Raw genomic sequence first — 13,046 nt, 5'->3', positions numbered from 1 at the left:
TATTTATAGTAAAGTTAAATAAAAAATTAATTAACTTTATATATTATAATAAAATCTACGCAATCGCATCACCTACTAGTCTCTTGTTGTTTACTAAGCAGATAGATATATAGAAAGAGAGAGAGACATGAAGAGCACTCTCAAGAGCGAATAGAAGAATCATGGAGCTACAGTTGTAGGTGTGAGGTTACAACTTCAAGGTCTCGTCAATGGAGATTTGTAACTCTTATTCCTCATCCTCTGTCGACAGTACTAAGCATTCAGCTTCTGAATCTTCTGTTAATCTCTCCCTTAGCCTCACATTTCCCTCTACTTCTCCACAAAGGTCTTCTTCTCCTTACAACTCTGTTTTTCATCTGTTCTGTTTTTGCTCTGTTTTTTTTAGTTCACATTGTTTGTTTGTTTGTAGAGCGACAAAACAAGATTGGCCCCCGATAAAACCTCGTTTAAGAGATACACTAAAGGTTCGTCGTCGTCTTCTTCAACGCGATTACGACACATGTCTGTTTGTTAAGGTTTATATGGAAGGTGTTCCCATTGGGAGAAAGCTCGATCTTTCCACATTCTCAGGCTACGAGAGTCTATTAGAAAGTCTGTCTCAAATGTTCAATACTTCAATTATCTGTAAGTAATTAAGAACAAATATTTCTTGAAAAAACAAACATTGGACTAAAGAATGCCCATATATAACATTGTCTTTGCTTCTAACAGGCGGTAATCATCGAGATAGAAAACACCATGTTTTGACATATCAAGACACAGATGGAGATTGGATGATGGTCGGAGATATTCCATGGGAGTAAGAATCTTGAATCTTGAGTCTCCCATCTGACATAGTGATAATTTTACTTCTTTTTGTATATTTATATCTAACTTTTATTCAATGTTTTTGGTTCAGAATGTTTCTTGAAACCGTGAGAAGACTGAAGATCACGAAACCAGAGGGGTGTTAAGACTTGGATCGTTGTTCGGTAGAATTAGGCATTGGTGAGAGTTTTCATGCGGGACAGAGTTTTGGCTGCATATCAGCAACAAAGGCCTTAAAGAACTTGGATGATTGATGCATATTTTTATTTGACACCTTTGAGTGTTTTTTATATAAATAAATCACAATGTCCAAAGAGTTCTTTTTTTTTTGTTGGTCTGAACAATAAAAATAATAACAATAATGTCAAATTACATTTTCACATGTTTGTAATCGTGTTCCTTCGGATGTGTACCAGTACATGACATGAAGAAAACACGAATGTTGTTGGGGGGCACTCTTTGAGATGTGCCGGCTCGTCATTCTTGTTGATTTCAATTTACACCGATTTGCAATTTTAATGACAACCTGTTTCAAGTCCAATATATGCTGACAAGAAAGCCCGTGTAGAGCCCAAATGTAACATAACATACATAGTAAGGCTTGGATATGAGGACATGTAATAGAAGACAATATCTATTCAAGTTCATTCTGCTTTATTTGTCCTGTTTGCTCTTTTACTTGTCATAGAATGATTAATCGAGCTATAAGTTTAGCATTTATGCTTACATTCCAAGACAATTGTGTCAGATTTTGAGTGATCGAATATGAGGTTTTTACTAAGTTCTCTTCAGCTAGTCACACGTTCAACTAGCTTATCATTGGATGAGATTTTTGAACTACAAGATTCTGATTTTACATGCCAAATTAAAATTAAAAAGTAATGACAAATTCCTTTCAAACAAATCTTGTCCATGATCTTGATTTGTCCATGATCTTGACAGTAAAAGGAAAGAATTGGATGTTTATGAACCAGTGGTTGATCTGCTAACATATGAGGAAATTGATGTGCTTGAAGCCAAAGAAAGAAGGTATGCAAAGTAAAAGTTTCCGTGTACATGTCGTATATGTAAATTGTTGTTGTACTATGCTTAACTGGAGTTTATGATTTTATTAGGAAAAAAAAATCTTCAATTATAGAATTTTTGGATTCTTACAACATATTAAAAAAAAGAAAAACAGTATATGATAAAACACCTATTATAATCAATGCGAAAAAAACAGAAGATAAAACACGATAAGTAAAAAACACACAAATTTAATATGGTTCACTAAATTGGCTATATTTACTGACAAATTGGACTTTTATTATTTGGTGGTGAATTCAGCCAAATGCCCGTGTTCACTACAAGAAAACAGGGGGATTCTGATGGCTAGAATTGTCAGAAATTCGTCGGAATAGACCGATTCCGAAGAATTTCTGACGAACCAATCCGTCGGTATCTTTTTGTCGGAAAAAAAATATTCGGCGGAATTTCGTCAGACCTTCCGACGACTTTCTGACGAATACCGAGAAACGTCATTATGACGAACTTCCGACGATATTCCGATGTGGACACACGAGACCAGAGTTCATCGGAAAAACTATATACCGACGGAGTGGATTCCTCGGAAAATACCGATGGACAATGGTTCGTCGGAATATACCGACGGACAATGGTTCGTCGGTATTTTTCGAGGAATCCTCTCCGTCGGTATTTTCCGACGAACCATAGTCCGTCGGTATATTCCGACGCCCAGAATTCGTCGGAATATATCAATTTTAAAAACGAATTAATTTTGCATTTTTATTTATTTTTTTATATTAAAAATTAATTAATAAATAAATAAAATCTGAAATTTAAAACTAATAATATTATAGAATTTAAATTCATACAAACCGAAATAGAAAAAAAACATTCAGAAAGTTTAAAATTCATACAAACCGAAATAGAAAAAAAAACATTCAGAAAGTTTTAAAAAGCAGAAAAAAACTAAGAACTCGAAGACATCAAACGATCTAGCTTCTGCATTATCTCGGTGTTGAACTTCTTCTGGGATGCCAACTCAGCAAGGATAGTGGCATTCTCCGAACGGATAGTGGCATTCTCCGAACGGATAGTGGCATTCTCAGAAAGGATAGTGGTGTTCTGCTCCTCCAATGCCCCAATCCGTTCATCTTTGTCATGTAGCTCCTCGAGAATCATGGGATCGGCATACGGAGCTTGCAAAGAAGATGCCGGATACGAAGAAGCACGGCGGGCTAACCCAACTAAACGGCCTCCTTTCCTTTTAGGAACCGCCTACAAAAATATTTAAAGTTAGTAAATAGGGACAAGTTAGTAATCGACATTATAAAAAATATATATTAATAAAAAAAATTACCTTTTCAACCATCTCATTTATTTGCAATAGAGACAAGTTGGTTGAAGCTCCCGTAAAATCGCCGTCATCAGAGATTGAGATGCTATTTCAGCTTCCACCAAATCAACGACACCTTTGATCACGAGGTCCTGAATTTGACCCGTCTTCTTGTTATTGTGAGCCACCTTAATGAGTTGGAGACGATCAACGGGATTACCGTCATTTGCTTCGATCTAAAAAACCGCCATTATTAGCCAAGGAATATATAAAATATTTATTTAAAAAATATAAAGATAAATAGTAATAAAAAAGTTACAAGTTCATCCTCCTTAGTAGACATAGAGCAAGCGCCGAGGTTGTGCACATACAAACCTTTTCCGCCACGATCGCTCTTCCGGTTCTTGGAGTTCCTAGAAGACGTCTCTGCAGTTTCTTCCTTCTCCCAATGAGCTATCAACTGCTCCCACACCGTCCCGTTGATGAACCTTGGCCTCTTATTCTTCTGCCAAACTGTCTTCCACGCGTTTATCTGCTTCGTATAAGAGTCCATGGCCTTTTCGTTGAATTTCTTACGGACTGATTCCGTGAGATCGGAGTGCCAGTTGAACTCTTGCTACAAAACAAACATAATTTAATAAGTAAATATATTTTAAAAAATGTAAATACTATAAAAAAATGAAGAGTTACTACCGCAAACTGACGAAACCACAACTCTCGTTCGTCGGAAGGGATCACACTCCACTTTGAATATCCAAAACGGAGCATGGAGTACATCATCTGGTTGATGCTCCTGCTAATGTCATTTCTCGACTTGGTGAACCTTTTAAAAAAATACAAGTTAGCAAGTTAATTAATGGAAAAAACATAATGCTACAAATAAAAAAATACTAACCAAGTGCTATGTCCTCGTCGTGGGTTGGGTTGGAGAACCGGGAGATGCTCTCGACCTGGTTGTTGAACCAATAGTTCAACTGGCATGACCCCCGGATCCTGTTGAGCAGCAGCGGAAGGGGCAGCAGGAGCTGGAGCAGGAGCTGGAGCGGGAGCTAGAGCGGGAATATATGCGGGAACCGAGTTTTGTTCGTGAGACGATCCCGATGCACGGGAACTGCTCACCGAACTACGTCGAAGACGGGCTGCGGGGCGGGGTTCATCCTCGGACCTAAAAAAAAAATTAATACATCAAAAATCTTTTCAAATCATTTCTATTTTTAATGTTTTCATTTATATATTTACAAAAGGTTTTATAAACGTTTTAAAAAAAACTATTAAACATTTTATTATACATAGTTTATTACTGAAAAGTTATAAAAAATTATAAAAATTTTAAAATTTTTTATTATACATGATTTATATATATATATATATATGTATACACAATTATAAAAAATTTATAAATATAGAAAAATGTTGTTAAATATTTTAAAAAAATTTTAAAAAGTTTTATTATACATAGTTTATTCCTGGAAACTTATAAGAAATTATAAAAAATTTAAAATTTTTTATTATACATGATTTATATATATGTATATATATATATGTATACAAAATTATAAAAAATTAATAAATATAGAAAAATGTTGTTAAATATTTTTAAAAACTTGAAAAACGTTTTTAAAAATTACTGGAAACTTGAAAAACGTTTTTAAAAATCAAAAAACGTTTTAAAAATAGTAAAACGTTTTGAATTTTAACAAAAAAACAAATAATTCCAAAAAAAACTAAAACAACAATCCAAACAACAATCCTAACTTATATATCCTAAACTATCCATTCAATCCTAAAATTTTCAATCAAACAACCTAAAATCCGAGATCTAACTTCCAAAACCCTAAACAATTGAGATAAAACAAGGTTTGGGATGATTCTTACATGATTTGGGGTTTGGGGAAGAGATATGAGGGTGAGAAGAGGATTCGCCGGTGATGGGAGGTCGAGAAGGGCCGGAATCGCCGTGAGAGAGAGAGAAATCGCCGTGAGAGAGAGGATGTTTGAGAGAGAGAGGCGGAAATAACGAAGAAGGAAGAAGAAGGGTTATTATATCTAACGTTTCCGACGGACACGAGTTCGTCAGTATTCCGTCGGTATAATTAAAAATATACCAATTGGCGATTCGCGAAAATTTTCACGCGGTTGGGTTCTCCCGGGCAAATTGGAATTCCGTCGGAATGTGTGTCCGTCAGTATATTCCGACGAAATACTGACGACTTTTTTCGACGGAATTCCGACGACTTAGTGTTTAGGTTGTTGATTACAGGTTTCTAATTGCAAAATCCGAATCTTTGATAATATATATATAGTATTTGCATAAAGATTTAACAATAAAAATGTTTTTATAACACGATTTTACACAACAACATTTTTTGTAGTGTAAGATTATATGAATATGATTGTATAAGTATATGAGTGTAAAGATGAGATGTTATGAAAACAATGATATGCATACATAAATATTTTAATGAGTTGTTATATTTGAACGGTTGCGATCTAATACTATACTAAACACTTATTATGTGTTATTTTCATAGTTTTGGCATCTAAATTTATAGATTTTTATGATTGAAATTTTTTAGAAACACATGTCGTCTAGTTCGTCGGAATGTCGTCGGTATATTCCGACGAATTACCGACGACATTTCCAAACTTCAATGAAACCCTTGGTCGTCGCTATGTCGTCGGTATATTGCGAGGGATTTCCGACGGACCAATAATAATAAAAAAAAACTAATCAGAATCTTCTGAATCTTCATCAAACTCCCCAACCTCGGCTTCTGGCTCCGAATGTACAACAGCATCATGTCCAAACACAGTCAAATTCTCAACGAGTTGAACATTTTCCAAATCTTCAACTGCCTGGGTGTTGCTGGTAGACTCTGGTTGCAATGGTTCATCATCATCAGAAGTTTCATCCACTCGTCCTCTTGGGTTGATTTGCGTTACAGTAACCCATGGATCGTCTCTGTACGTCACCCGAGGGTAACTGATGTAGCACACCTATACATATCAATTATACAAGTATTAGTAAAATATATAACATTAATTAATTATATTGGTAAAAAATTATGAATAGATTGACATACCTGATCAGCTTGCGAACCAAGAATGAAGGGATCATAATATTGAAGTTTCCGCCGCGAATGAACTGATGTAACACCAAACGCATCAATCTTCACTCCTCTATCTGGGGTGGTGTCATACCAATCACAATAGAATACTACACAACGCAATCCAACCATTCCAGGAAATTGGATTTCCAATATTTCTTTTATGTTGCCGTAGTAGACATCGTCACCGGAAGAAGATGAAACACCAGCATCATATGTTGTCTTAGAATGACCTTTCCTTGTGAATGCATATCCTCGCGTACAAAATTTAGGATATGATTTGACCACATAGTTTGGTTCCTGCACAAATTCGCGTATCCAATCATCGAACACAAGACCTCTAGCCAAACCATCATTCACCTATAAATTAAAAACATATATGATTGAAAAGTTAATTAGTTTATATTAAATTTAAACTACTCATTTGCATAGGGTAATATGATATATGACTCACATAACTACGAAGCCACGCAGCAAATCTGTTATCTCTAAGTTGTCGAAGCTCATCTTCTGTTGCATGCCTGTGAGTCATATGCAACTCCGCCATATATACACTATATACAAAAATATTATCAATATGAAATAAATTTATTGAATATTAATCTAACAAAAAATGAATAAATATTTTTACCTCTCATATTGTAGAACATCTTCACAGTTGGTGAGCAAATATGTTTGCAAATGAGCGTGCTCAGTGTCCGTAAGTCTCCGGCTTCGTGAATTTTTCACTAAGTCGTCCTATTTCCTTGAACATGCTTGAGATAGTAACATGATATGTTGCTCTCTCTCCTCTATCATCATACCGAGCAGGTCTTCGGTGTTTTGTATGCACTTCTGGTGGAAAATAATTTTCAGCAAAGATTGCAGTTTCTTCATTGATCACCTGTGCCACTATAGATCCTTCCACCCTGCTTTGATTTTTGACCATCTTCTTCAGATGATGCATATAACGCTCAAAAATATACATCCATCTGTACTGCACAGGACCACCAAGTTCCAATTCTCTTGCGAGATGAATAGCAAGATGTTCCATTACATCAAAGAATGATGGAGGAAATATCTTCTCAAGGTTGCACATGCTGACTGGTGCGTTTGTCTTCAAATTATTAATACCCTCTTGAGTCACTACTCTGCTGCATAAGTCGCAGAAGAAAACACTTATCCCTACATAGATAAAAGACATAATTTTCATAAGTATTAAGTTTTTATAAGCATAATTGTTAAATATAAAAATAAATTAAATTGTAAAAATATAAGATACCTGCAATTGCTTCATGAACATTACGTGGCAATAATGCTGAAAAAGCAAACGAAAGGAGGCGCTGCATAATTACATGACAATCATGACTCTTCAAGCCAGTAAACTTTCCTTCGTTTCTATCAACGCAGTTCCCCAAATTTGATGCATATCCGTCAGAAAATTTCACTTTATCTGTAATCCAATCAAAGAACTCTTCTTTTCTAGCACCATCAAGCCGATAAATGGGAAAAGGGGCCGTACCGTTCTCATCAACGTGAAGTTCAGAACGATCACAGATATCGACTAAATCCAACATTGACTTCAAATTATCCTTCGTTTTACCTTGGATGTTAAGGACTGTGTTCATCAGATTGTCGAAGAAGTTCTTCTCAATATGCATGACATCTAAATTATGCCGCAATAGATGACTCTCCCAATATGGCAGATCCCAGAAAATACTCTTTTTGTGCCAGTTAGGGAGCTCTCCAACCGCACTGACTCGAATGTTTTCATGTCCACCTACATCTGGCGTCCTTTCTGCATCAAAATACCTAAATTGCTTCAACAAATCTTTCCCACTAACTTCCTCAGGTGGACCATCAAACACCTGCTTGTTCTTTGTAAACGAAGTCTTACTCATGCGGTATGGATGATCAGGTGGTAGAAATCGTCTGTGACAGTCAAACCAACACGTTTTCCTTCCGTTCTTTAGTTGGAAAGCATCTGTGTCATCTTGACAATATGGACACGATAGCCTCCCATGTGTTGTCCATCCAGATAACATACCATATGCTGGAAAGTCACTTATTGTCCACATAAGTACTGCCATCTGAAAGTTTTCTTTGCACGAAACATCGTATGTCTCAAAACCATGCGCCCATAGTTGTTGCAACTCATATATTAGTGGTTGAAGAAACACATCTAGTGATCTTTTAAGATGATCTGGCCCGGGGACGAGAATTGAGAGAAACAAAAACTCTCGTCGCATGCACAAGCTCGGCCGTAAGTTGTACGGTGTCACAATAACTGGCCATAGAGAATACTGTCTTCCATGCTTTCCAAATGGGCTGAAACCATCAGTAGATAATCCAAGATAAACATTTCTTTTCTCATCCGCAAATTCTGGATATGTTGACTGGAAATGTTTCCAAGCCTTCGCATCTGAAGGATGTCTAATCTCATCATTTGTGGAATGCTATGCATGCCATCTCATTGCTTTTGCTGTGCGCTCACACTGATACAACCTCTTCAATCTTTCCGTCAAAGGCAAATACCACATTCTTTGAACGGGATCGGAACTCTTCCCCTCGTCTCCTGATAACGAGGTTTCCCACAACATTTGCATACATTCCGTGTCTCATCCGCTCTCCAGTAGATCATGCAGTTGTCAATACATACATCTATCACTTCGTACGGTAGTTGAAGACCGGCAACAAGTTTCTGAACCTCGTAGTATGAACCCGGTGCAAGGTTATCCTCAGGTAGAATACCTTTGACAAAATCAGTAATCGCACCCATACATTCTTTAGCCAAATTATAGTCTGTCTTAATACCCATTAATCTAGTTGCAGATGATAAGGCTGAATGACCATCTCTACAATTTTGATACAAAGGCCTGTTTTCCTGCATCCAACATGTCAAAAAATCTCCTAGATTCGAGATTTGGTTCTTCCCCTCTATAATGATCATGTACCATCTGCTCAGTACCTACACCATAATCTATATCCGTTCTAGATTCTTCTAACCTAATATCAGGCTGAAGTTCACTAACAGGCTGAGGTTCGCTAGTACTACCATATTCATAACCAGTTTCCCCATGAAGGTACCAAACTTTATAATTACGTGAAAACCCTTTCATATACAAATGAGTCCAAACATCAAATTCTTTTATAACCTTATTATTATTGCAAGTAGAGCAGGGACATCTTAACATACCACTTTTTGCATCCGGTTGCTGTTGAACAAGCCTCATGAATTCTCCAATCCCTTGAACGTATTCTTTCGTAAGAAAATTGGTGTTCGGATCCAAATGAGGTTTATCCATCCACGAACGATAATAAACTTCTGAAGACATGATTTTCACGGAATTGTTATGACTAAAGAGAATGAAGAGAGAATGAAGTGTGAATGAGTTGAATGAGGAGGGGTTGTATTTATAGGAAATTGCTTACGACCCTCCGGCGACTTTTCGACGAAATTCCGACGGATGTAAAGCAGTCCGTCGGAATATCGTCGGTATTTTTCAATCTCAAACGGCTATACAACGGTCATATATATTTGTCGGCAACGGTCACATGGTTCGTCGGAAATTCGTCGGAATATTCCGACGGAATACCGACGACTGTAACGGTTATATCTGTTAATCGGAATGTCGTCGAAAGTTCGTCGGTATATTCCGACGAATTTCCGACGACTACAACGGTTACATGTTTTATCGGAATGTCGTCGAAAAATCGTCGGAAAATTCCGACGAGCCATGTTTCGTCGGAATTCCGTCGGAAATGGCCGACGGAATTCCGACGACTTCAATTTTTTGGTTTTCGTCGGAAATTGGTCGGCAATCCGTCACAAACATCCGACGACATTGATGTCCGTCGGAACGTCCGTCGGAATTCGGCGTGTTTTCTTGTAGTGGTTGTCTAATGTTATCAGGTTATACCAGATTAGGCATATCAACAACACTTAATCCTCTACATTAGTCACTGCATCCGATTCGATAGTATAAATCTCGTGTGTGTAAAAGTCTTGAGTTTTGGTTTAGAAACCCTGGTAAGGCAAAGCACAAGTTAGTGTGGAATGATGAATCTTAGCTGAGTTTACCTCAAAGGGACATGTTAGGTTTGCAGAGTTGAGTGAGGCCATCTCTTGATTAAGATGTTTCCCAAACTTTGAGCATGTTAAGAATTTTAGAGAGAGAGAGAGTGAGTACAAAATTTAATTTAGTGAAATAATAGAAAATTTTAGAAGAGACTCGGAGGACTTTGAACAAACAAAAATAAAACTCAGAGAACAAGGCACGTTGTGAGAATCAACTATCAAGTACTCCCACTTGAGAGTTTAATATGATCTCATCATCAACCATTAAACTCACTGTCGATATACGGTCGTACTTTTCTTCTATTCTCCTTTTTTGTATTTGCTTGTTCAATGATTGGGTCCCCTCTAAGCTCAAGCTGCTGTCATCTTAATTATTTTCTTCTTTTTTCGAAAATTAAATTATTTTTTCTTGGAAGTTTTGTAATATTGGCTGGAGATCATCGATCATTTTTTGTTGTGTATTATTTATGAGTTGTACTCGTGCCATATAACAGGATCCGTGAGGTACATCTTGAATCGGCAGAGGCTCGAGTAACAATTACATAATACTATATAGTAGCTTACAAAAAAAAATACTATATACTGTATATCAAATTTACGAACAAAAGAAACTTGTATTTATTTTAAAACTAATATGTAGTTATTTTGATTAGGGATAAATACCTTAGATGCAAAAAAGAAGTATTTAAGTTTTATTAGTTGTTTTTTGTGTTTTCTTTTTCGACTAGGTTTGGCTAGTAATAAACTAACTTAAATTGAAGAAACGAATATTACTCTAGTTCGACTTATATGCTTCTCTCGATGATCAATTAAAAAAATGCTCTGAAAGAAAACTGATTTAACAAAAAGAAGATAGGTTTTTGCCCATCTCTAATTTAGGTTATAACTTATAATTTATTTTCTCTTTCTGGTTATAAAAAGATTTGGGTCTACTTGAGACTGAATTGTTTTTTGTTGACTAAAGCAGGGCAATGAGCGTATATCATTGAACTCTTTGTGTCTGTCCAAAGTTAGAAACGTCAACTCAGCTGATAGTGTGTGTGAATTGTGAGACATTTCACCGAAAATGAAAAGCTATTATTAACTTCGAAGAGAATGAGTAGAATAATATCATAATTCATAATCCACCACAATCATATAATTATTTTATTTCTTCTGATTAATAATTTGACTCATGTGCAACTTCGGTCAATACACATGGCTTTTACATTATGGAGAACTAGTTTTTGAGTTCTTAAACAAATATAATCCTAATCATATCATGCAGATGATGTAAAACTCAAGAAAGATTTTTTCCTCTTTTAAAAAAATCCCACAGTAACAGAATCACGTGGGTTATCAAAAGAGGAAAGAGCAACATCTAAATTCTCGACGATAATTCGTCGAAAAAAAGTTCACTAGACCTTACAAAGAGACATGAGAGGGTAACTATAGGAAGAAGAGGAGGAGAAGGAGGTGATCGCTACCACTTTTGATATATATGTACAAAAGGCAGATAAGAAAACCATTTGTTTGGTGTCTGGTTTGGGGTTAAGAAGTGAGGTTATTGGAGGAGTTAGATTTGTCGAGAATAGACCACATGACGAGAACATCATCGTATCCACAAGCCATAACTTCTCCTTGAAGCTCTCTTACCATCCTCCTCTCGTGCTCTTCCCTCGCTTTGGCATCCATTTTTCCACCGCCGCAACCCTTTCTTGGCGATTGCTGCGGTTGGTTGAAGAGTGTTGCTGCCTTCTTGAATGGTGTTGCTATTGTTTTCTTCCATGATGCCATTTTTTTTTTCTTTTGTTTACTCAGTTCTTGAAACAAAGGAATCTTTCTCGGAGATTCGGATTAGTAGAGCTCGAGAACGACTTGTAGGTGTATTTATACACATCCTCTCTCTCTCATATAAATATTAATAAACAAAAGAGGGGTTAGTAATGCTAAAGCAAAGGTGAGAGAGAGGCAAGATCCGCATTAAGAGCTTCCAAGAAACATCACTGTTTTTTTTTACTTTTTACTTTTTGTTATCCATTTAACCTCGTTTAGGCCTCTCCCTACCCTCCCACATGCCACCCCACGTGATATATTCTTCTCTTGCTTTTTATCCGGGAAAATCGCATTTTAAACTCAAGAGTGTCACATTCTCGCACTTCAAACACTGAACGTTTTTGACTAACATTTTAAACTTTGAAAATGACATTTTTATCATAACAAACCTCCAAATCAACTTGGTGACCTGTACTGTTCATTTTGTGATGACGTGTCGATTTTTTCTTTTAAATAAAAAATAAAATACATAGAAAATTCGAAAAAAATCGAAAAAAACTAAAAAAATCTTAAAAAATCTAAAAAATTCAAAAAAATCAAAAATTTCAAAAAAATATAAAAATAACATTTCAAAATTAAAAATAAAATAAATATTTTTAAAAATTAATCCAATTATAAACCAATAAGTATATATAATATAATAACTTGAATGGTGATTCTAGATTCTGGTTTTTGGTTTTTGATTTTTTTAAAAAAATTGATTTATTAATACTTAACTTGTTAAATTTTTAAAATTAATCCTATTATTGGTATTATTTATTAAAATGATATTTATTTTAGTAATTTTAAGTTTGTTTAAAAAAAAATTAACTTATAAGTGAAGTTCTTAAAAATAGTAAATAACTTTGAAATTAAATAAATAACTAATCAAACTTTAGAGAAACTAAAATATATGTTACTTATCTAAGAAGCTCCACTAATA

At 35.6% G+C, this 13,046-nt stretch overlaps 2 protein-coding genes across 2 annotated transcripts; one reads left to right on the top strand and one right to left on the bottom strand.

Annotated features, from left to right (window-relative positions):
* Window positions 1–59: 59 nt before the first annotated feature.
* On the top strand, window positions 60–1,591 carry LOC106386635 (auxin-responsive protein IAA31). The gene is made up of 4 exons (XM_013826460.3): window positions 60–325; window positions 410–624; window positions 712–799; window positions 899–1,591. The coding sequence occupies exons 1-4, from the start codon at window positions 210–212 to the stop codon at window positions 951–953; spliced, it is 474 nt and encodes a 157-aa protein (XP_013681914.1). The 5' UTR covers window positions 60–209; the 3' UTR covers window positions 954–1,591.
* Window positions 1,592–11,443: 9,852 nt separating this feature from the next.
* On the bottom strand, window positions 11,444–12,301 carry BNAC01G41370D. The gene has a single exon (XM_013826186.3). It carries the CDS (start codon window positions 12,083–12,085, stop codon window positions 11,840–11,842), a length of 246 nt encoding a protein of 81 aa, XP_013681640.1. The 5' UTR covers window positions 12,086–12,301; the 3' UTR covers window positions 11,444–11,839.
* Window positions 12,302–13,046: the final 745 nt, after the last annotated feature.

This window comes from Brassica napus, chromosome C3, assembly GCF_020379485.1.
Source record: "Brassica napus cultivar Da-Ae chromosome C3, Da-Ae, whole genome shotgun sequence".
Classification (NCBI taxonomy): domain Eukaryota; kingdom Viridiplantae; phylum Streptophyta; class Magnoliopsida; order Brassicales; family Brassicaceae; genus Brassica; species Brassica napus.
Note: the sequence above shows the minus strand (reverse complement) of the source record. Positions and strands in the feature narration are given on the sequence as shown.

Excerpts from the sequence above, each read along its gene's own strand:
- LOC106386635 (XM_013826460.3), top strand. The coding sequence starts at position 210 with ATGGAGATTTGTAACTCTTATTCCTCATCCTCTGTCGACAGTACTAAG. Across the intron at positions 625-711 it reads GTTCAATACTTCAATTATCT|GCGGTAATCATCGAGATAGA; the intron begins GTAAGTAATTAA and ends TGCTTCTAACAG. Across the intron at positions 800-898 it reads GTCGGAGATATTCCATGGGA|AATGTTTCTTGAAACCGTGA; the intron begins GTAAGAATCTTG and ends TTTTTGGTTCAG.
- BNAC01G41370D (XM_013826186.3), bottom strand. The coding sequence starts at position 12,085 with ATGGCATCATGGAAGAAAACAATAGCAACACCATTCAAGAAGGCAGCA.